At 34.7% G+C, this 23664-nt stretch overlaps 2 protein-coding genes across 3 annotated transcripts in view; one reads left to right on the top strand and one right to left on the bottom strand.

Moving 5' to 3' along the window:
• Positions 1–1299: 1299 nt before the first annotated feature.
• On the bottom strand, positions 1300–10323 carry FPGT (fucose-1-phosphate guanylyltransferase). Of its 2 annotated transcripts, none has more exons than XM_080652394.1 (4): positions 10136–10323; positions 8696–8863; positions 7164–7256; positions 1300–4458 (listed from the first exon to the last, which is right to left on the bottom strand). In XM_080652394.1, exons 1-4 carry the CDS (start codon positions 10215–10217, stop codon positions 3020–3022), a joined length of 1782 nt encoding a protein of 593 aa, XP_080508520.1. In that variant the 5' UTR covers positions 10218–10323; the 3' UTR covers positions 1300–3019. The 2 variants fall into 2 exon arrangements, with proteins under 2 accessions (XP_080508520.1, XP_080508521.1); XM_080652395.1 differs by having other exon boundaries at positions 3353–3641; positions 10136–10313.
• Positions 10324–10353: 30 nt separating this feature from the next.
• The window catches only part of LRRIQ3 (leucine rich repeats and IQ motif containing 3), an 88349-nt gene continuing 75038 nt past the window's right edge, over positions 10354–23664 (top strand). The window contains exons 1-3 of the mRNA XM_080655232.1: positions 10354–10536; positions 14977–15225; positions 17258–17581. Coding sequence (XP_080511358.1) covers positions 14977–15225; positions 17258–17581 — 573 coding nt within the window. The 5' untranslated portion in view covers positions 10354–10536. The remainder of the gene's footprint in view (positions 10537–14976; positions 15226–17257; positions 17582–23664) is intronic.

Below are 23664 nucleotides of genomic sequence, written 5' to 3'. Positions count from 1 at the left end.
TAGATGGAAACTGTTTCATTAGCTAAATAACAACAAAAATAACATCTAAAAATCTTTCAGATAACTTTGAACAATTTTTTTTTTTTTTTTGTTTTTCTTTCCTTCTTAATTCTGCTAGACTATATACATCAAGGTGCCTAAATTCTGGGTCTCCAAGTTGCTCAAGTCCAGAGGACAACATGGTGTATGTAAATGGCATCCCTGGTATTGCATCAGCTGTATGTGATAGCCATACATAACATTTTGCAGCAGGCGAAGTTTGGATTTCGGCTCTATGCTCAATTTGGTTAGATTTACCTAACATAGGAAATATTGCTTAGCCTCAGGAGATGAGTAGATCACCACAGGTTCTGGGAATTCTGCATTAATACCATTAAAAATTTGTGATTTTAAGCATATCATTTAGATTTTTGAGTTTTTATTCCAATTTAGTATATACATGGATACACATTCCAGATATCCTTTTTGCTTAGTTTGGTAAATAAATGCTTAAGGTAGAAGACTAATACCAAATGATGGATTTTGCTTTTTATGCCCCTCTTGGTCACTGTTAATTATTAACTCATCAATAAGCTTATCCAATATGTTTAATTACATATTGTAGCTATCCTTACAAAACTAGAGAGTATATGATTTAAGGGCTGTAATTTTATGAAATAAAATAAATCTAAGAAGATGTCCAATTTCTTACTTATACATGCTCAGCTTTATCACCTCACTGAATTAGGAACACTGTTGGTGATACATAGATGGTACTACATACCAAGTAATGCATCTCAAGTCAAGAAGCACTGACATATTCTTGGGAAATGATAACATTTCAAAGCAGCTAGAATCCAGACATTGTGCAGAATTATGCTTAAAATGGTGACCATCAATTTGTAAGAAACCACCCACTGAGTAGAAGCCACATTCTTCTAGAGATATGATTAAATTGAGGCAAAAATGAAACTCAATTTTGTCAAATAGCATCAAAAACTTGCAAAACAGGTATCTGCAGTCCACTGCTTGAAGGAAAACCCAGACAGTAATGTAATGGAGGCACTTAGGAAAAGCATTTGACGGTACAGAGGATGGTACGAGGTGGAAACGTGTGGACATCAGTACGTCTTCAATTGAAGAGTGCTTTAGAAAAAAAAAATGTCTCTGAATGTGAAGCTTTAGAACATAATTGACTATACTTCAATACTGCATTTTGATCCTTTATATGTATATGTAAGCAGGTAAAATAACAAAAATCTGTAAGTGCATTTAAAAGAGATTGCCAATAAATATAAAAATGTCAAGTAACAAAGAAAGCATTGAGTAACATTTTATTGGTAGTGTTTTCTCTTTTTTGTTGAACATAAAATAATGGCGATTCTTTATAATTGATGGCCTTTTAGATTGTACAAAATTATAAATTTAGATTATACTGTGAAATACAATATTGAACATTTAATAAATGATAACATAATATCCTCTGAAAACTGTGCAAGTAAATCAGTAAGTGCTACACAATAGCTACTATATATATTTTGTCCTTGAAAAGAACCTTTAAAAAAGAAAAAACACAAGACATAAATATCATAATTTAGAGTTACAGACAAGTCACTTCTGGTTTACCAAATAATTATTTTCATTTTGTCATTGGATACATCAATAAAAGTGACACAGACCAGTTATTTCAATTTACTCATGTTAAAATACAAAACTCTTACAAGTCTTTTCTGTAATTCTTATTAGACTTTGGTATGAGCACATTTCACTTATGTACTTATATCAAAATTAGAGGCCCTGTGCACGAAATTTGTACACAGGTAAGGTCCCTAAGGCTGGCCAGCGATCAGGGCTGATCAGGGCCTTCTGGCTGCCAGCTGGGGCTTTCCTTCATTCTGCACTGCCCCCTGGTGGTCAGCGCACATCATAGCAAGCAATTGAACTCCGGGTCTCCAGGTCGAACTCCCGAGGGGACACTTTGCATATTAGGCTTTTATATATATAGATAGGTACACATAACTTGGGATACCAGCCTATTTTTAGTTCTTGAAGCTGTTTATCATGTGTGCATTTTCTTAGTCTTTCTCTTCTTTTGGCTCCTTCCTGCTATCTACATTTTGGTTATTACTTCTCAGCATCATTACCAATGCATGGGCAGAAAATAAGAAATGAAAAGTAAAATCAGTCCATCTGGTAATTTAACAGTTCTATTAAAGAGATTAGTATGAGGATGAAAGTAATGCTCGGAATAAACATATTATTATCAGTGAATCCCAATTATTCCTACCATTTTCCCCACACAGATATGTGACTTTTGTGGGTATGTATGCTTTCCTATGGATGAAAATTTAGGGAACATTTTTAAGATATACAAACACATTTTCAAGTTTATATGGATAAAATAACACATATACCCTTTTTTGTTTCCTTTTGGTAAATCAAATGAGATTTTTAGCATCAATTTCTGAGTTGTTCATTACTTATCCATTAATATTATCACAATATTTTAAGCATTAATTTAATCTGAATTTTCCAGTTATAAGTCTGTCCCTTCAAATGTTATTTTGACAGTATTCCTACAGGGCTCTGAAGATCAAATAGTATGCTATTTTTATTAGTTAATCAGTAGAATTACTACATCTGAGATGAGAACTGCCAATAAACACTAAGAACTTTTTTGGAACTGAAGCCCAAAAGAAAAGGGAAAAACTAAAGGTATGTTTAGAAAATTCCCTTTAAAACTAGTACATTATTTTGTGAACAAACTAATGCTCCATAATCCATCTTAATTTATAAAAATATTAAAATAGTAATAAACATCTAAAAATCCCTTTCCTGAACTTACAGCCTTGAAATATTCTTTCTTCAAAAATGGTTTATCTGTATTTTTGTGTTATTGATGTTATGCTGCAGCAATTATGTTAATATAATTTTCATAAAATGACTTCAATAAAAGACAAACATCTACAGAAAACTCCTATATTTGCAATCTAGCTCAATTAAGAAAGGCAAAGTATGCAATATTTAAGATGTCTCTAAATCAGAGTTTTCTATTCAAAGTAATCTCTAGAAAAATTTTCTCCCTATAGGTTATCATGTCTTCTACGTCTTTGTAGGCAAGCATTTCTTCAATGGACAACAGCTTATAGTTTTTCAGGCTGAATGCTGACTTGCTTTGCACAGCATTTAACATCTTTATGGAGGTTGTAACTGAATCATTCAAAGAAGTACAGACTGGGAAAATACGAGCATTCCACAAACTCAAACATGTCTTGTTTCCAGAGAAGAGCTCCTCTGTAACTTTCAGATTCCAAATATCTAAGCATGACAGGAAACAGACGCCAAAGAATTGAAGTGACTTTATATCTGACAATGTTTTAACATTCCTTTTCAAGTTGTCTTGCACTCCAAATGCCATAGTTGAATACTTTAAGTGTCCATTCATCTTCAAGCTTAAGGAACACACAAAAGAATATGCAGGCAGGACAGCTGTTGTTATGATAGAAGAACCACTAATAATGCAGTTTTCCCCAACTGAAACATTGGGCCCCAATCTGGAGTACTCCACAACTGAGCCAGGTGACACAGAACATCTTGAATCCAATATACTTTGAATGATACAGGATGTGTTACCAAAGCATTCTGGTATTGCTGGAGAGATGCTAAAAGCTATGGACTGTAAGCCAAGCTCTGACTTCAAACTGCTAGCTGAAGTAAAGTGACACAAATATTCTTCAGTTGTGCCAATGTGATAAAATTTGGAATTATTAAGAACAACAACATTTAGTGATGTCCCTTTGAGAAGGTGAAATATTCTCTGCCTCATGTCTACCAACTCTGACTCTTCTTTAGTGACATTTGATGTGTTTCTGGTATATTCCACAGTTGCTCCAGGTCCCAAAGCCTGCAAAAAGTCTCCATAGGCATCTATTTCACAGTTCAGTGTGCCTATTTTTTCATAAAAAGTAAGTAACTTTTTCGCTGATTTATGATCCATGTAAAATAGGCTGTCCGTGTAGACATACTCAGATTCAAATTTAAGAGAGGCAGTGTCACCCCCAGACAAGTCCTGCTGAGAAAAATTTCCAGGTCTACACACAGCATTACACTGATACATCCTTTCTATGCTGGGTTTATGAAGGAAACGATGGCAACACCGATATTCGAGGTCTCTGTATTCTAAACAATTGGAGGGTTCTAAGACGAATACTCCATGTGTGGTACCTACAGTCAAGCTAGAAGGATGAGCTAAAGCAGTAAAGCCAGGCTTGTCAAATCTGATAAAATCAGATTCTCCGATACTATAAAGTTCAATATCATCTGCACAGGTAACCAGAATCCCAGGATTCATGTGTGAGGGGAAATCAATGTACATGGCTAGTTTTAATTCTAACATCTGATAAATAGGGTTACCAAAAGGTAAAGCAGTGAAAATTTTCCCCAGAGCACTTGCATTTGGAAGGCGTTGACTGTAGCCACCTATAAAATTAAATAAAATTACTCTTATAAAATGTTTATATGAATGTTTCCAATAATTTAAAAACCCAGGGGCATCAGGAGTAACTCAAAATGTATCTAAAAATATTCAATATATACAATGTATTACTATAACTCAGGAAAGAATAATAAACTCCAGAATACAAATTCAAAGAAAAATTCTCCCCTATTCTTTGGAAATACTGTAGTTTTAAAGCCTCTCGATTAGAAAAGAATCCCATATATTTTAGAGAATGTGAACTGTTTTAAATCCACTGCATAGCTAATAAAATGGACCACAGGCTAAACCATGACCTCACATCTACATTTTAAACAATTTCACCATATTTAAATTCCTACAATAATAATCCACTTTACAGGGGTAAAAGCAAGTCACAAAAAAATAATATACCAATTCCAACATTATCTACTAAATTGTACTTTTCAAATGCAGTGTCTTTCCTCAAATTATTACATACACTTAAAGGAAGCAAAGGTACATTTATGTAAAAGTATTTTAAAACTTAAACTTCTTTTTAATTTAAATAGGCTTTTCCTCTAAGATTAGTCTAATTGCTTCTTAATTCCTTGAAGTGTGTTCTTGTAAGTAAATTAAATAGCTTACATAATTTTTATGTTTAGTGAGTACAGTGAGAGGCAGTATTGCAATAGTAGAGAGAGTCAGACAAAATTGGGTTCAAACTCAGGCTTACTACCTGTTAAGTTTTTTATCTTTGGACACACTACAAATAAGCAAATGTAGAATAATACTTCCCTTGTCATGTTTTATGAGATCAATTATACATGTAAAGCACTTGACATGTAGTACACTGTTCCAAAGACTAGCCAATAGCAATGCTTAGCATTATAAAAATTAGATACTTTTAACTATATATTTTCTGATATCGAATTTAACTTTTACTAAATAATACTTGTTCTGGAATAAAACTATAAATTTGAAAAATTTTGATGGCTTAGGAAAACTAATTATTTTATTTGAGTAATATTTAAAAAATTCTGCTACATGTTCTTGACATCTTTTTTTTTTTTTAATTGATTTCAGAGAGGAAGGGAAAGGGATAAAGAATCACTGATCATCTGCCTCCTGCACGGCCCCTACTGGGGTTCGAGTCCGCAACCTGGGCATGTGCTTTGACCAGGAATCAAACCGTGACCTCCTGGTTCATAGGTGGCTGCTCAACTACTAAGCCCTGCCAGCTGGGCTAAATTTGAAATTTTTTTACAGCCAGCCATAAAATCATAACTTGGATGCTTTATTTGAAATCATCTTTACAGCCCTAGCTGGTTTGGTCAGTGAATAGAGCGTCGGCCTGGGGACTGAAGGGTCTGGCGTTCAATTCCAGCCAAGGACACATGCAGAGGTTGCAGGCTCAATCTCCAGTAGGGGGTGTGCAAGAGGCAGCTGATGAATGATTCTTTCTCATCATTGATGTTTCTATCTCTCTCTCCCTCTTCCTTACTCTCTGAAATCAATAAAGAAATATTTTTTTTAAAAAAATCACTGTTCTGTATAACAATCATAAGAAATGGAAAGTGCTTTGGAAGCCACGGTGCCAGTCCATGACAAAGTTTTCATCAGACCTAATTCATAGAGAAAAATAATAGAGGTTTTTACAAAATAAAATTTTTCATACAACTAAACTTATCCAATTAAAATAAACACCTACCCTCCGTTCTGAGATTATTTCTTTCCTACTTTTCTGCTTTACAATGACCTCTTTTATATGTTACTTTCCCTCAGGTATTTTCTCATCAACTCCATGTTTTGTCACCACCTTTTTATTCTTGTAACTCCTTCAAGAATTGTAGACTCTGTCTACCAATAATCAAATAAAAATGCAAGATATAAGGTTTCTGGCAATAGTATGGGGATCACAGTGTTAAATCAGTCTATTCCCTAGAGCAAAAATCCCTTCTAAAGACTTACTGAAAAATGTTCACATTTTGATGAGCTCTGTCTTTGGAAAATAATTTTGTACATACATACTAAATATAATACCCATAAATAGTCATTGTATGTGATCCACAATTTTAAAGATAAATATTGTGGAAAACATAATATTATTTACAAACTAAAAATATCATAAAAAGCATAAAATATTTGTTTTCAAAGCAGAGTAACTTCAAAGACCAAAAAAAAAAAAAAAAAAAAAAGGAAAGTTCTAAGACAGTGGTTCCCAACGCGGGGCACAATTTGATTTTTAAGGAGGGCAATTTGAGAATGAGTTATTAATAATGAATTTTTTGCATTTCTTATGGTTCTAGGGGCCTCATATTATATAAATATATAGTGAAGTATTTATGCATTTCAATTCTCTATTATATGTTTTGAAACTTATTTTCTATTTTTTCATATCTCTTCATATTATTATTATTTTTTAAACAATTTCTTAGTGATTTCTTCCTCAGTACTTCAACTGTCCTTTCGTTCTTTTATTTCTCTCTTTCATGGATGCCATGTTCTTTGGAAGCTTGTTTAGGCCAAGCTAATGGCCTTTTAGGCTTCCTCCACTTTAATAGGAGTTCACTTTTTGAATAGTAAGAATTATATGTCACGGGGTGAGGGGAGGGGAGGAGCATCAGGATTTTAGAGATGCTTAGGTGGGGCATGGCCAAAAAAATGGATAGGAACCACCGTTCTAAGATATCAAAGGTAAAATCAGTAAATCAGTAAAGTATAATTTTACCAGAGTGAATTAATAGGATGGTAAAAGAATTCCATTTATCTCCATATAGCTTTTCCAAATACCGAAGGGCACAAAATGTTGATCCTCCATTACCTTAAAAACAAAGTTAAAAATGTACACTTTATTTCATATAAACATACTAAAATTTTGTAAGTATGGTAAATTTAGGTATTAGAACTCTGAGGATATGGCTTGCTGGCTACAATTAACTAGGTAGAGAACAAAAATATGGATAAACAAATCAATTTAAATACACATTTCATAGCAATTAAATAAATAAACAAACAATTAGCAATGAAAACCAGAGATCAGCCCCAGTAATAAGTGATGAGCTAATCTCCTCCCCAAAATATTAATACACAATGAAGAAATGATAAAATAGGCAATCCACAACATCAGAAAACTGTAAATACACACACACACACACACACACACATACACATACATATGTATATGTATACTGTAAGTATTATATATATAATTCACTTGGAATGACAAATTGCAAAATCCATTTAAATAATTCTCCCAAAAAGTAAGTTAAACTTGCTTTTTAAAAAGTTTTTTAGAATTTGGTTTCCTTACTAGTTACCTTGGGCAAGTTATTTAACTTTCTTTGCCTCTAAATCTCATCTATACAATGGGAATCATATAGTACTGACTGCTAGCTGTGAGGATTAAAACATGGCTAATTAGAACAATGCCAATGTCAGATATAGATACCCTATCTCTGGTATCAAGGGGCTTCAGTTTTAGCATTACATGAAAAACTGCCCCCACAAAAACAGCATGCAATGAAAGGTTAAAAAGCAAACTTTATGGAAATTGGATTTTTAAAGTAAATATCTCTGATACTAAAGCCATTAGACTGTGCTCTTTTGCATTCTGCAATTGTGGACCCAAGAAGTCAAGTAGTATATATTTTTCTTGTTTTGATCTCCTTACATAAATTTCTGAAGAAAATGTGGAGTTGGCAGGGATCTTAGGAACCCGACTGATAAGGTCCAATGGATTATTTACCATCTGAATAAATTTTATTAAAATTAATACAATTGTCTTTTAAATAACATAGCATTTGGGAAGTTTTTCATGGTAAGTCACAATGTATAAGAAAGTTGATAAGCTTTGCCCAGCAGGCATGGCCTATGCCCCTGTCATTTCTGGTCAGGGCACATGCCCAGGATTGCAGGCTCGATCCCCAGTGCGGGGCATGCAGGAGGCAGCCAATCAATGATTCTCTCTCATAATTGTTTCTATCTCTCTCTCCCTCTTCCTTCCTCCCTAAAATCGACTAAATATATATATATATATATGTGTGTGTGTGTGTGTGTGTGTACATATATATATATATATATATATGAAAGTTGCTATGACTTTTATCATTTTTTTAAAAACTAGCGAATTCACATACAAATTTTAAAGTTAGTAAAGACTATGGTGGGAAGATATGCAGTTTATAAATTGCATGCCACAGAAAAACTTTTCTTCAATGATTATTTTACCTAGACTCTATAAATCTGACCATAAAAGCTTACCAATTTTGGCTCCAGAAGGATCAACAAAAACATGATATTGAACTCCAAGAGGTAACTCCTTTTTTTTCAGCTTTTCTGAAAGCTGTTGCTTATAAGCAAGTTCTTGTTTTTCATCAGCTGCTGTTATTACAACAATGTCCCAGAACTCTCCAGCTGCCACAGGTTTGCCTATGTGAAAAAACAACAAGGAAATGATAAATGTTATCAGAATTCTCTGTTACAGGTTTACTTATTTGGAAAGAGGGGGAAACAAAGAGGTAATATTATCAACTTCATAAATGTATCTTTTGCTTTTGAGAATTAAGCAATTAGTAGTCAGTGTAATTCAAATAATTCTGAGGACTGTTCATAAATTCTGTTTTTTCTCTTTTAGATTACTTTCTTCTTTTTTATGATCTACAGACCCATTTATTTAGATATTCTATTAAGAGAAATATTACTGATTTTCTAAAGATTATCTCAATTCTTAAACAAGACAAAGGAACAAATAAATGAATCAACTTTCATATTATTAGGACTAGTGTTCCTTGACTAAGAAAGATTCAACCCAAATATCCATTACTACAATGTTGCTGTTTATAAATGTGGGTACTTTATTTTTTACTACCTTAAAAAGAGCCATGCAATTTTACAAAGGCTAATGGAGTATGAGATACAATTTTGGATAATAGAAAAGTTCCCAACTCCCAGATGAACTCATTAAAAGACAGACTGAACTTTTGGTAGACAGCTGGAAGCTCTTTTTTACTGAAAAAAAAAATTGTTCTTTTTAGTTAACAAACAGGACTTATCACCTAAAATGTAATAGTCCTGAATGTTTTATTGTCATCCTAGTATTATTTCCTGTATTCTTAAAGCAGTAACTTCATAAAAAAATAAGGAATTTTATTACACAGTTGTACAAGGAATGACAAGTGACACAGCCTTTAAAAAACAAACAAACCCAAAAAACATTTTGATTCACCCTCACTTGTTTTAATAATCCATAATTCCTCCGTGTTTTAGTCTTTTGTTTTATTTTAATTCAGTAAGCGTTCACATCACGGAACAAATTGGTGAAATGGGTAGGGAGGTGGGAGAAGGCTAAAATCACATTTGTAAAGGTCAAAACACTATGTTTTAGATATTTCAGATTTATTTAAATAATTTGTGTTAATGAACTAACCAAATGCATAACTTGAATTTATAGCTTCACTAGCTATATCTGTATCTACCTATCTACCTAGAAACTAGAAATAAAGTTAAAGAAAGTGTCAAACATAACGTAAAGACAGTGAAAGAAAAGAATAAAACAAGGTGTATTAGCTATGCGTGGGCCAGCGTCCTGGGCCCACAGGTGAGAGAGAACCATCCAGGAAGTGACAGTCCAGCAAATCTCACAGCACATAAAGGACCCTCCCTTTCTATTGCCCGGGCGGGCCGGGCTTCCTCCTTCGGTACCTCTCAGCTCGGAAAACCGCCGCAACTTTCGCTGGGTGGCTTCTCGCAGAGATATGCCTGGAGGGACATTTGCAGCGGCCATATCCCCACCTCTGCCGCAGCAAGCTTTAAACTTCCAGGTATCCCACCGCTCCACACAGCACGCATGCGCCCTGGACTGTCACCCGCGCCGGGTCCCGCTTTGCCTAGCCCCCGCCCCTTCCGTGCGTCACTCACGTAGCCACGCCCCCGAAGGTCTTGGGCTGGCACAGGGGAAACTACCATGGGGTGATCCCGGAACCTGGCCCCTGTTTCCTTAGCGACGGTCTCCGGGGCTGATGGCCACCTAGCGATTTCTCAGACTGTGGCGGGTCTGGCCACTAGTTCCCAAACTCATAAGGCCTTGCAGCTCGATTGACCTGGTGAGTGGGACAGGTTGGGCGACAAAATTGCTACAACTGACCCGCTAAGGAGAAGACGAAACGACACGCTAGCTTCCAGCGGTGTCTCTGGAGGCGACTGTCTTTTTGACTCCTGGTTTGTTTCATTCATTCAGGAGCAGTTCCCCAGAACCTCTTGATAGTTAATTCCCCCTCCGGTCTTCATCTGAAGCCTTCTGCCCCAACCCTAGGTCTAGATACATAATCTGAACATTTACAACCTGTATTCTCTTCAGGTGTGTGGCTTCTTTGCCTTCGCGAGTTCCAGGATCCACCCTCTCAGTTTTGAGTTCATAGTTTTTAGAAGTTGTGTATTATTTATTCTGCCACCAGGCCCTTAACATTTGTGCTGTTTTGGTTAATTCTCTGCCATCCTTTTGTATATGCAGATTAATCGAGAACTTTCAGTAACATTCCTGGGAATAAGTCAGCCTTATTAGATGTGTTTTTGGTGGGTTAACTTTGTAAGTATTTATCTGGTAAAGCACTAGGTCTATAATGAGTTTTATAGATTAATTTCTTCATCTTTACACATCAGGGAGCTATGAATCAGAGAGAATAGTGACTTAGTCAAGGTCTCACAATTAGTGAGAGGCTTTAGCAAGGTATTTCAATACTGAATGCAGACATCATTCTGTCACACCATGCAGTTTGATTTATTGTAGAGGCCTGTCTTCATTGAAGTCTTTATCAGGACCATAGGCATTCAAGGCCGTACAAGCTCTTGCCATGAACTTAGGTTTTTCTTCTAAAGACGTGACCCTGTTAATTAATTCTGTTCTTACAGAGAAAATGTCTGACTAAAAAGGGAGATTACTCCTTCATACTTTTATTGCTCAAGAGAGGTGTTTGTGGGGTTTTTTTTGTTATGAAAAACAATACGTTCTTATTAAGAACATTTAGAAAATACAGAAGACTTGGGTGAGGTGAGAATAAGCAATAGGGAAAGTAGCAAAAGAGAAGGTCAGAGGGGGACAGAAGCCCAAAGAATGATTTGGTTTTTTTATTGAGTGAAATAGGCATTGCAGAGTTTTGATGTGACTTGCCTTATATTTAAACAAATCACTCAGTAATGCGAAAATAAGCTATTGGAGTATGGAGTAAGGATAGAAGAAGGGAGACTTGTTTTGTTTGTTTGTTTGTTTGTTTGTTTGTTTGTTTTTGGCTACTGCAATAATACAGGTAAGACTTGGTAAATGTTGGTCAGGATGATAACAGGGGGAATGATGAGAAGTTGGTTAGCTATATTTTGAAGGCAAATCAATAAGATTTGCTAATGGAATAGCTATGGAATGTGACAGAAAGAGAGATGTCAAGGATGCTTGAATGATAGATTGGCCATCAGTTGAGATGGAAATGCCTATGTATGGAGAATGTTGTTAGGGTGGTAGGGAGAGTCCAGAATTTAGTTTTGAACATAAAGAGTAAACAAATGTAAATGTACGTAATGCAAATGAAACAGAATTGTGTGTGTGTGTATATGTATGTATGTGCATTATACATAGGATATGGACTTCATGAAAGAGGTCTGGGCTAGAGATATAATTTTGGGGTTGTCAGCATATAGATGGAGTTAACTTTAAACTGTGGAATTAGATGAGATCTCAAGAGAAGAGAGATCAATAGAGACTGTATGTTCAGGAACTGTACATAATAGAGGTGAACAATGAAAAATTAACCAAACAAGAAAATTTCAGATAGTAATAAGAACTGTGAGGTAACTAAAAGGGGGTGATGTAATGGAGTCTGTCACAGAGTATTAAATGCAACATTTCTTAGATCTTGGAAGGATAGCCATAAAATGAGGATTTTAATTTTTCTTGGCATAATTACATTAAACAAAATGTGCTGGAAATAAATATACACATTTTCAGGTATTGTTTTGAATTTTCCTCTCTTCTGTTTTTCTCAAATTTTTACTCATTAGTTTTTAAATTAAATATAAAAAAATATTGTGTATTACATTAGTGGGATTAAATTTCCTCAGCAGTTCATTTTAGGGTGTGAAAAAGTCTAGGGATTTTTATTTCAGTTTATATTTATTATAATCAAACAGTGTGATATGATTGTTTAAACAGTCATAAGCTACAATAACTAGATAAAATAAGTCAGTACAGCTTAGTAAATCCATTATTCTGTACCGGTAAAACATAATGAAAATTATGTATTTAATCTTACATTCTACATTTTAATTGGGACATTGGACAAAATGAACTATAGTAAGTTGAAAAATGATATTTTGTGGAGGCATTTGGGCTTTTTTTCTATGGGAGGATAATAGTATCTGAAGCGCCATAAAAAAAGAGTGAACAAATTGTTGAAGTATACTTTATATACCATTAACTTCATTCACCAATTATAACTGAACAATGTAATGTGTTGTGTGTGTGTGTGTGTATGTTTTGGTAAATTAACTGAGTTGTGCAACAGTCACCACAATCCAGGTTAAGGACATTTTTGTCATCCCAGTAAGATTCTTTGTGCCTGTTTACAGTTAATGGAAGTTAGGTTGTTTTTATTACTCTAGGCATAACTGTTTGGAAGTTGTAGGGAAGCACATTAAGACATTTTTTTCTTCACATTAACATTTCATTTTTACTTTTTTGTAAGAAGAAACTTAAGCCAGATGAAGAGGGTCCAGGATTACAGAGCATGGAGCACATGTGCATGGCTTGTTCAGTTCATGCTGGTTGATGTGCATTGGTCATCCAAAGGTTTTATTATGAGTATATGAACTAAAATAACTTTTTAAAAATAATAGTGCATTAAAATTGGATTTTTTTTGCAACAGTTGTGCGACACTAATGCAGTATATTAACAGGGGAAACTGTGTGTGAAGTGAGGCATGAGGGAATATAAATTTTTTGGCTCAGAGCCCAGAGACTCTGATAATGTAGATATTATATGGGACCCAGGGAATCTGCCTCTTTATTAATTTTTTAGGTGATTGATATTTAGAATTTGGGGATTGTGGTTTTAGGTCTTGGCTAGGATATAAAAAGCAGTCAGTCTTTTAGAGTTGCAAGGTTTATCTGGTTTTTCACATTACTCTCATTTGGATTATGCTGACCCAGTTTACCTCCACATGGTAGAAATAGATGCTTCCAGTGAATAAGGGGTTTACTCTCAACCAAACACTCTCATATAGGCCAATTGAGCCTATATATTCTCTTTTAAGCTATCACTGTGTACCTGCCTGCCTTTTATAAAAGCTGAAATTACCCATAATAAGAGAAATTTCATATGTATGAGAAATACTATATAAAATAGCACAAAAAACTCTGATTCAACCCAGATGGTGTTGCTCAATGCTTGAGCGTCGACCCATCCACCAAGAGGTCACTGGTTCAATTACTGGTCAGAGCATATGGATGTTTCTCTCTCATTGATGTTTTATCTCTCTCTCCCTTCTCCCTCTCCCTTCTTCTCTCCCTAAAAATCAGTCAATAAAAACATATTTTTTAAAGAAAGCTCTAATCCAGAAGTTTTAGATAAACTTAGATTTGAAACTATTAGAATTATAGATCTTAATTGCCTAATAGAATTAAACATAAATACAGAGTGGGGCAAAAGTGGGTTTACAGTTGTGAGAACATGAAACACAGTGTTTGTTGTGTTATTATTTATTATTTATTGTCTTTTTCATATGAACAATTGTAACCTACTTTTGCCTCACCCTGTATAATGTAATGGCTAATTATCTCTTTAGAAAATAAATATAACAGTTGAAAACCTGCATTGAACCTTAATTTCAGTTAGCTGCATTTTTTAGTCCCTCCCACAAAAAAAAAATACCACTTTCCTGAGCTAGGAGTTCATAATTCAAATAATTTCTTTATTTAAAATACCTTCTAGCAAAAACTATTATACAAGGTCTGCTAAGGTATAGTTTCCGTTGTTTGTTTTAGTTCTCTTGCCAATAGTTGATGTTTTCATATCAACTATTTTACTGAATTTCATTTTCTCTAAGTATTTTAGGATAAGAAAGTTTTTCTTCCTCTTACTGGTTAATTTATTACTGAAGGCAAAAATACAGTTTTGAGTTGTAGTTATATAAATGTTAGACATTTAAGATGCTTTAAGATAGATTTTATAGGAATCAGATTTTTTTACAAAAATTAGCTTAGTTTCTATCCATTTTTATTATCACTATTAGCAGATGTTTTTTATTTTCATACTAGAGGCCCGATGCATGAAATTTGTGCAAGGGCCTTGGCCCCGGCCCCCGCCTGCTGCCACCGTGGCCGGCCGGGGGCCTCTGCCACCTTTGCCTCAGCTCCCGCCCACTGTGGTTTTGTCTGGAAGGAAGGACATCCAGAAGGATGTCCAGTCTAATTAGCATATTATGGTTTTATTATTATTAATGGATTTTTTGAAAGTAGAAAAAAACATTTTAAAAGGAGTTTATCATTTTTTTTCTAGATGTTTCATGCAACTATCACAAAAGAGCTAATCAGTCATGAAGAATGGAGTCACTATAATGAAAACATAATAGAAGATCAGAAAGATTTTGTTTTTGTGAAGTTCACTGGTCTTCATTTAAAATCTATGGAAAATTTGCAATATTGTGTCTCTCTTACAGTATGCATCTTCTCAAACAATTTTATTACCAATATTAGTCCACTTCAAAGTTGTATAAAATTAGTCAAACTTGATCTCCATGGAAATCAGGTAAGCAATAGCCATTGCAGATATTTTCAGATACATGAAATTATATTTAATAAGCACTATTGATCCACAATATGTTTCCCAGATAGTCTTTTATATAAGACATAAACAAAAATTTTAAAATAAATAAAAATATGAAATGTAGAAATGTAAAATTTCAAATATAAGCAAAAATTTTAATTTAAAAGCATATAAAATAAACTGTGATTTAGTTTACTTCTTAAAAACATAGTCTGGATTGGGAATACTTCTTGTTCCTTAGTTATTTTTTTAAATGACATCTAACTGATGTGTAACATATTAATTTCAGGTGTGCAAAATAGTGATTCAATATTTGTACATATTGTGAAATGATCACCACAATTTTCTATTTAATGTTCATCACCACATGGTTAAAAATCAGATTTGCAAATATTTTCTTCCATTTGGTTGATTGCCATTTCATTTCAGTGATAGTATCCTTTGCGATGCAGAAGTTTTAAATTTTTATTTAGTCTCATTTGTTTATTTTTGCTTTTGTTGCCTTTGTCATGGTTTCAGATTTAAAAAAAAAAAAAAACACAACAAAAAAAAGTATGGCTAAGTATAACATGACTAAGACTGACATTAAATAGCTCACTGTCTATGTTTCCTGCTATGATTTTTATGGTTCCAGGTTTTACCTTCAAGTCTTTAATCCATTTTCAGTTAATTTTTGTATATGGTATAAGATGGTTGTCCAGTTTTATTCTTTGCTATGTATCTGTCCGGTTTTCCCAGCATCATTTTTTTAAGAGACTGGCCTTTCCTGATCATTGTATTTTCTTTACTATTTTTGTTGCAAATCAGTTGACTATATATGTGTGCATTTATTTGTGAGCTCTTTATTCTGTTCCATTGAACCGTGTGACTGTTTTTATGCCAGTACCATACTGTTTGATTACTAATCCCTTATTATGTAGTTTGAAATCAGGGAACCTGTTGCCTCCAGCTTTGTTCTTCTTGTCTATTCAGGTTCCATTCAAATTTTAGGATTGCTTGTTTTATTTCTGTGAACAATGCCATTGAAATTTTTGAAAGGAATTGCATGGCATCTGTAGAATGCTTTGGGTATTCTTAATAATATTCTCCCAATCCTTGGACATAAAATATATTTTCATTTATGTGTGTCTTCTTCAATATGTTTATAATATCTTACAGTTTTTAGTGTACATAGGTATTTGACCTTCTTGGTTAAAATATTCCTAGGTGTAATTATAAATGGAATTTTCTTAATTCCTCTTTCAGATAGTTTGTTATTAGTGTATGAAAATACAAAAAACTTATATATTTTTTCTCAGAATTTTTTTATTTTTATTGAATTTACTGGGGTGACACTGTTTAATAAAATTGTACAGGTTTAAGGTGCACAGTTCTACCACATGTCATATGTACACTGTACTGTGTGTTCACCACCCCAAGTCAAGTCCCTTTCTATCACCATTTATCTCCCCTATATACTCCTCCATCTTTCCCCCTCCTCCAGGTAATCACCACACTATTGTCCCTCTCTATGAGTTTCTTCTTTTTTTTCCTCAATCCTTCCATCTCTCAGCATGCTATCTACCTGTGAGTTTGTCTCTATCGTAAGTGGATGTAGAATTTGTCAAAGCTTTTTTCCTGCCTCTGTTGAAAGGATCATATAATTTTTATCTTTAATTAGTGTAATGTTATCACATTGTTTGATTTGACTTTTCAATTCTTTTTGTAAAGAAACTATTTTAGAGAAGTGTAAAGAGTCAGCCTATTATTACAAAGGCATTTTTACTGGATGAGGTATGTATGTTTATTAATTCAATTATATTAATAATGATAGTTATTTAAGATGTCCAGCATATTATGTTTTTATACTAGTCATCATTTGGATAATTGGAAGTTCTGTTTTTGTTTACTAATGAGAAAGTTTCCATTTGGGAAAATACTGAATTTTAGAATATGTTTAATATATTTCATTTTCTAAGCAATTGATATAAATTTTATATATGTATTTAAAGCACTATTATTAATAATATTTCAGGTAAAGAGTCTACCAGATGTCAGATTTTGGAGTAGATTAAAAAGCCTAAAACTTCTCTATCTTCATGACAATGGGTTTGCAAAGTTAAAGAATGTATGCATGTTATCTGCCTGTCCAAGCCTCATTGCCCTCACTATGTTTGATTGCCCAATAAGCCTTAAAAAAGGATATAGACATGTTCTTGTCAACAGTATATGGCCTCTCAAAGCATTGGATCATCATGTTATTTCTGATGAAGAAATAGTTCAGAACTTTCATCTTCCTGAAAGATTCAAAACATATAACCATCGGCTTTTCTTTAATTTCTGTACTGCTTTGAAAAAGGTAAACGGTTTCTTTATGGTTTGTCTTAAATAAATTTATATAAATGAAATTTTAGCTTCTAAGCTCCATATGTAAATTATATAAAACTAATATTTTGCAACATTTATATAAAATATCATATACTAGTGATACATTAGTAATTTGTTATATGTGAAATTATTAAAAAGTATGTTTACTGCATAAAAATTGTTGAACAGAAAAGTACCAAATTGTAGAGAAACAAATATAATATCTCCATTATATTTTAATAGCTTTAAGGATATATAGCTTACATACTGTAAAATTTTATTTTACATATGTGATTCAATGATTTTAATAAATTAACAGTGCTATATAACCATTTCCAAAATTCAATGTTGGAAAATTTTTACCATTCCTAAAATTTCTTACCCATTTGCAGGTAATCCCTACTTCAACACCCAGCCCTAGGTAACACTGATCTGTTTTCTGTCTCCATAAATTTCCTTTTCTAAGCACTTAATGTAAAGGAATTGAAATGTGGGGTTCGGGGTGCAGATTTCTTCTCGTGAGCCCTTGTCCAACGAAGTTTGAAGAATAAACTCGTGGACTAAAAGCTTCTTTAATAAAAATGTAGAAGTTTATTGGAAGCATATACAAACTCCACCTGAGAGCAGGGGCCCCCAAATGGGGAAAGCCTGCTCTCTCGCTCTCTAATAGGAAAAATCTAAATCCAAAAATCTATAATCTATTATCTGTCCAGTGTTCCTTTGTCTCTGATTTATATATGCTGTAGTTCTTTACCTTCCTTAATTTAGGACCCCCTTGCTTTCCTCATTGCTCACTCTGCTACATAGTATCAGTTTCAAAGTTCAAAGCCCACGTAGTGCCCTATCTTCCTCTCCCCTTTATCTTGCAACTTTCCTCTATCCTCTATAAGATAAGCATTTTGGCATCTCCAAGCCCTCATCTATGCATTCCTCTCCCATGGACCCTCTCTTATCTCCTAAGACTCGCTGTCCTGGCTCTAAAATTTCTTTCAGAATCATATAATAAGTAGTTGTTTACATCTGCCATCTTTCACCTATTGTGATGGGTTTGAGGCTCATTAATGTAACATGAATCAGTAGTTTGTTCCTTTTGTTTGCTGAGTAATATTTTATTACTAGAGGCCCAGTGCATGAAAATTCATGCACGGGAGTGGGGGGTCCCTCAGCTTGGCCTGCCCTCTCATAGTCCGGAAGCCCTCAGAGGCGGGAGGCGACTTGGCGATCAGGGGAAGGCGACGCCCCCATCACACCTCTGCTACTGCCACTGCTAAGGGCACAAACCTCAGCCGGCCCTGGTTACCTGAGCTTCGGGTGGCCCTGGGCAGCTGGGGGGCTGAGAGGACTGGGGGACTCCAGAGGCAGGCACGCGGAGCAGCCGGGCCTGCCTGAGACTGGGCCCAGCCTTGCCACACACCTGCTGCCCCGGCAAGGCTGAGAGGACTGGGCGCCACCATCTTGTGGCTGTGGGTGCCGCCATCTTTGAGGGTGTGGCAGTCAATTAGCATATTCCCTCCTTACTGGCTGTGGGCACCACCATCTTAAAAAATGAAGAATGTTTTCAATGGCCAAGGAAAATTAGCAGTGATACAAAACTATTTGAAAGGCTTTTTGATGGTGAGAAAGTTGTATCTTTGGAATTTCAATAACTTGCAGGGATGAATTTGAAATTATAATGCCAAGTATAGAACCTTTTTTGAGAAAAATTTGGGACAAAGGAAAGATAATGTTAACTGTAGGAAATAGATTAATACATCTTTTTATGTGAGATGATGCTAACTTCAACATATTTTTAAGCTGAAGGAAACAAATTTTAATTTAAAAAAAGATTGAAAATGTCAGAAATAGAGGCAATGATTGAATAAAAATATTGTGTTCAAAGTATGATTGAAAGATATAAAAATGGAGTAACCCTTAAAGCAATATAGGTATACCTCTATAACTATAAATTCTAGCAGAATTTTTGTGAATCTAGAGAGTTAATGAAATCTATTTGAGTTTTCAGTTTATCTAAGCCAGCCATGGGCAAACTACGGCCCGCAGGCGGGATCCGGCCCCATTCGGCTGTTCTATCCGGCCCACGGAGCCGAAAGAGCGGAGGGTTCTCTTGCTCTCCCCTCTGCTCCTTTACTTTGAATTTATATTAGTTCACACAAACACTCCATCCATGCTTTTGTTCCGGCCCTCCGGTCCAGTTTAAGAACCCATTGTGGCCCTCGAGTTAAAAAGTTTGCCCACCCCTGGTCTAAGCATTTCTATTCATTATTTCTGCTTATAAGCAATACTAGGGGCCCAGTGCATGAATTTGTGCAGCTTGAAAGGAACTGTGGGCTATGAGGCTGCTGTGGGCACAGGAGCAGGTCTCGGCCCATCCTCTGCGCCTCCACCTGGCCCCTCCCTCTGTGGCACCCAGGCCGCTGTCTGCCGGAAGCCCCGCTCCCTCCGCCACTGCTCCCACCTGATTAAGGTGCGGAGCTATTGGGGTGTGAGCAGGACTGGCGTGAGCAAATTCTTTGCTCCTGCAGGCTGTGGTCCCGCCCAGTGCTCACACCTGCTGCTCATACCTGCTGCTGGCACTTGGCGCTGTCAGTAGGTGTGAGCAGACTGCCTGCCCCAATCACTCCTTAGGAACAGGGGGAGGTGGAGAAGCCCTCAGGGGCAATCAGGGCCGGCACCTGTTGCTCACACCTGCTGACAGCACCGAGTGCCGGCAGCGGGTGTGAGTAGCAGGTGTGAGCACTGGGCAGGACGACAACATGCAGGAGCAAAGAATTTTCAGTAACCACCAGAGGCTTGCCCCAATGACCAGCACCCCACCTTGGTCTGGCGCCCCTGCTCACCTGCTCCACCATCCCGCCATGGCCAACACCATGGTGCTCAGCACACGTCACAGCAACTGGTTGTTCGGGTGTTCTGCTGTTCGGTCTATTTGCATATTAGCCTTTTATTATATAGGATTCTGCTTATAAGGTTATTTTTTAATATGTTAATATTTTTATTTAGTTTATAGCAATATAAACAAATACTTGAGAATGAACAAATTATAATCTATGAAGATATGTATTTATTTATTTTTGCACTTGTTGTTAACTATAAGAATACAATGAAAACTGAAAATAATTATGAACCTTATAATAGTTCATGCAATAAGTAAGTATTGTTCTTCTATCTGGAGGGCACTGATGCAGACATTAAAGAAACAAATTCTAAAAGAAATAAATTAGTAGTGTGATTAAAACTTGTGCCTTATAACAATAAAAAATCCAGAAGGTCTTTTGTCCATTTTGAGTTTATTCTTGTGCATGGTGTAAGTTGGTGATCTAGTTTCACTTTTTTGCATGTAGCTATCCAGTTTTCCCAATGCCATTTATTAAAGAGACTCCATTGTATGATCTTGCCTCGTTTGTCAAATATTAATTGAGCATAATAGCTTGGGTCAGTTTCTGGGGTCTCTGTACTGTTACATTGATCTATATGCCTGTTCTTGTGCCAGTACCAGGCTGTTTTGAGTACAGTGGTTTTGTAGTATAATTTGGTATCTGGTATTGTGATTCCTCCAACTTTCTTCTTCTTTCTCAAAATTGCTGCGGCTATTCGGGGTCTTTTTTGGTCTCATATAAATTTTTAGAGTTTGTTCTAGATCTGAGAAATATGCCTTTGGCATTTTAATAGGGATTGCATTGAATCTATAGATTGCTTTGGGTAGTAAAGACATTTTAATGATGTTGATTCTACCAATCCATGAATACAGTATTTTCTTCCACTTGTTTATATCTTTATCCCTTTTTTCAACATCCTGTAGTTTTCCAAGTATAGGTCTTTTACCTCCTTGGTTAAGTTTATTCTGAAGTATCTTAATTTTTTTGGTTGCAAAGGTAAATGGGGTTTTTTTATTATAAATGCAGCATTTATTAAAATACATTTCATTTTCAAAAAGTAATTTCTACAAACGTTGTATGAATACATTTTTTGGGGGGGACATCCTGTAAATATATGTTTTGAGAACTCTGAATTACTATATTTAAGAGATACATTGGTCCAGAAGGAAGACATACATAGCTATGGCTCAGATCCCTTCCTTGCCCTTTCATAAATACATGACCTTAAGGAAGATGAAGTCAGTTAACATTTCAGAACATTCTGTTAATAAGGAAGAAAGAAAGATAGATTTTTCAAATGCAGTTAATACTTGCTGTTAAACAGTGAAAAATACATTTAAAATGCAGTGCAGCATTGATATTCCAAGGGGAAGTTTTTAGTTTAAACATTTAGCATCCTTTGGTTTATCATTCCAATGTAAATGTGAAGAGAAAAATGCATATGTATCAAATATAATTAACAAATACATTCTTTTTTAGTTGTGGGGATTTCAAGTCTGTCTTTGTTTCACAGTCCTATAATTTACATTGAATCACAAATACATTCTTAAAAAATGTATGCTTGACTTAATAGAGTGATATAGATTAATATTTGTAAAGCTTAAAATGTTTTTGCTTTCCAAAAAATAAAGAAAGCCCAGCAGAGACTGTCTAAGACAATATAACCTGAGAAATTATACAGTGGTGAAGTAGTTTCCTGTTTTCTTTTTTATATTCTAAAATTGAAGCTTAAGAAGCCAGTAACCCATATGAAATATAAAAAAACATAAGATAAAATGTTAAAAGTAAAACTATATTTATAAAAATTTATTATATAGTTACATTTATGAATGTTATTGAATTATAAATAAATGTAAATATATTACAAATAGGTGTGAAAACCAAAAGCAAGATATTTATTAGGATGATAAAGTCAATAACCAAAATAAATCATAAAAATGAAAGTAAAATGCTAAGTAAATATTAAGTTGAATAAAGCAGAGAATTTTAACATTAGCCTTAATGTAGAATTGAGCACACATATCATCAAATGGCATTAATAGGATCTCTTTCAAGTGATATAAAAATAACTGCTACAATAAATATATTTTTGTTTGAGCATTAATGTACGAAATGGTATTATACAAAAACATATAACAAATATATTTTGAAATATGAGACTAAATGGATAGAAAATATTACAGTAGTAGAGAACATAAAGTCTTTATCTCAATTAATCATTTTGATAAAAAGGATGCATACAGGATTCCACTTCTGGGAAGACAGAATATATGTTCCTCTTGCAGCATACAACTCAATTTCCTGGACTTTATATATATAATATAGTTATTACTCATTATATAATAATTATGTATTATTTTATAATGCATTATATATAAAACAAACCTAAAAATTCTATGAATGGGAAAGAGCAGAGACTGTCTGGCTAAGACAATATAACCTGAGAAATTATACAGTGGTGAAGTGAGTTTCCTGTTTTTCTTTTTTTCCTTTTTTATATCCTAAAATTGAAGCTTAGGAAACAGTAACCCAGAAAAGCCAAAATGTGCAAATCAATAAACAAAGTATCTAATAATACAAACAGAAGCAGGCTCTCTCTGTCCAAATGACCAAGAAAGTTTCAGTTTAGTAAGACAGATAACTTTTAGATAATAACCACTCTACTACAGTCAAAACCGTAGAAGAAATTGTGGTTGCAACTTCACCCATGCCAGCAAAGGTTGAGTGGGGAGCCTAGACTGGCATGGGTGAAGGTGCAACCACAGGAGATAAGGATTTTCACCACTGCCTAGATTTAATAAGGCCACCCCCATAGCAGTGTCATTGAAGACCACATACAAGTTGAAACTTGCATCCTCACGCAGAAGAAATGAAGAGCCCTCTCACCATTTGGGTGTTAATAGAGGTTGAGTGGTGAGGAACCTGAACTTCTTCCTACACCTGGAAGTCACAAGATAATGACACATTTCCCCTGATGGAGCAATCTCAAAGAAAGCCAAAACAGAAGATTAAAATACAATTGGAAGTTTTACAACATAATAAAATCTAGGTTTTAATAAAAAATTGATTAACATGAAAAGAATTTAGAAGATTTTAGACTAAATAAAAACAGACAATTAATAGATGCTAACACCAAGAAGATAAAATGGTTAAAGATTATAAAGCACCCATGATAAAAAAAAAAAAAAGCTTCAATGAG

The sequence above is a fragment of the Plecotus auritus genome (assembly GCF_963455305.1).
Source record: "Plecotus auritus genome assembly, chromosome: 2".
Taxonomy (NCBI): Eukaryota; Metazoa; Chordata; class Mammalia; order Chiroptera; family Vespertilionidae; genus Plecotus; species Plecotus auritus.
Note: the sequence above shows the minus strand (reverse complement) of the source record. Positions and strands in the feature narration are given on the sequence as shown.

What these genes read in the sequence shown, in the direction of transcription:
- FPGT (XM_080652394.1), bottom strand. Translation starts at nt 10,217, where the DNA reads ATGGCCGCTGCAAATGTCCCTCCAGGCATATCTCTGCGAGAAGCCACC. An exon ending in GCGGTTTTCCGAGCTGAGAG is followed by an intron (nt 8,864 to 10,135) that starts GTACCGAAGGAG and finishes TTTTTCACATAG; the next exon opens with GCAAACCTGTGGCAGCTGGA. An exon ending in CATCCTATTAATTCACTCTG is followed by an intron (nt 4,459 to 7,163) that starts GTAAAATTATAC and finishes TTAATTTTATAG; the next exon opens with GTGGCTACAGTCAACGCCTT.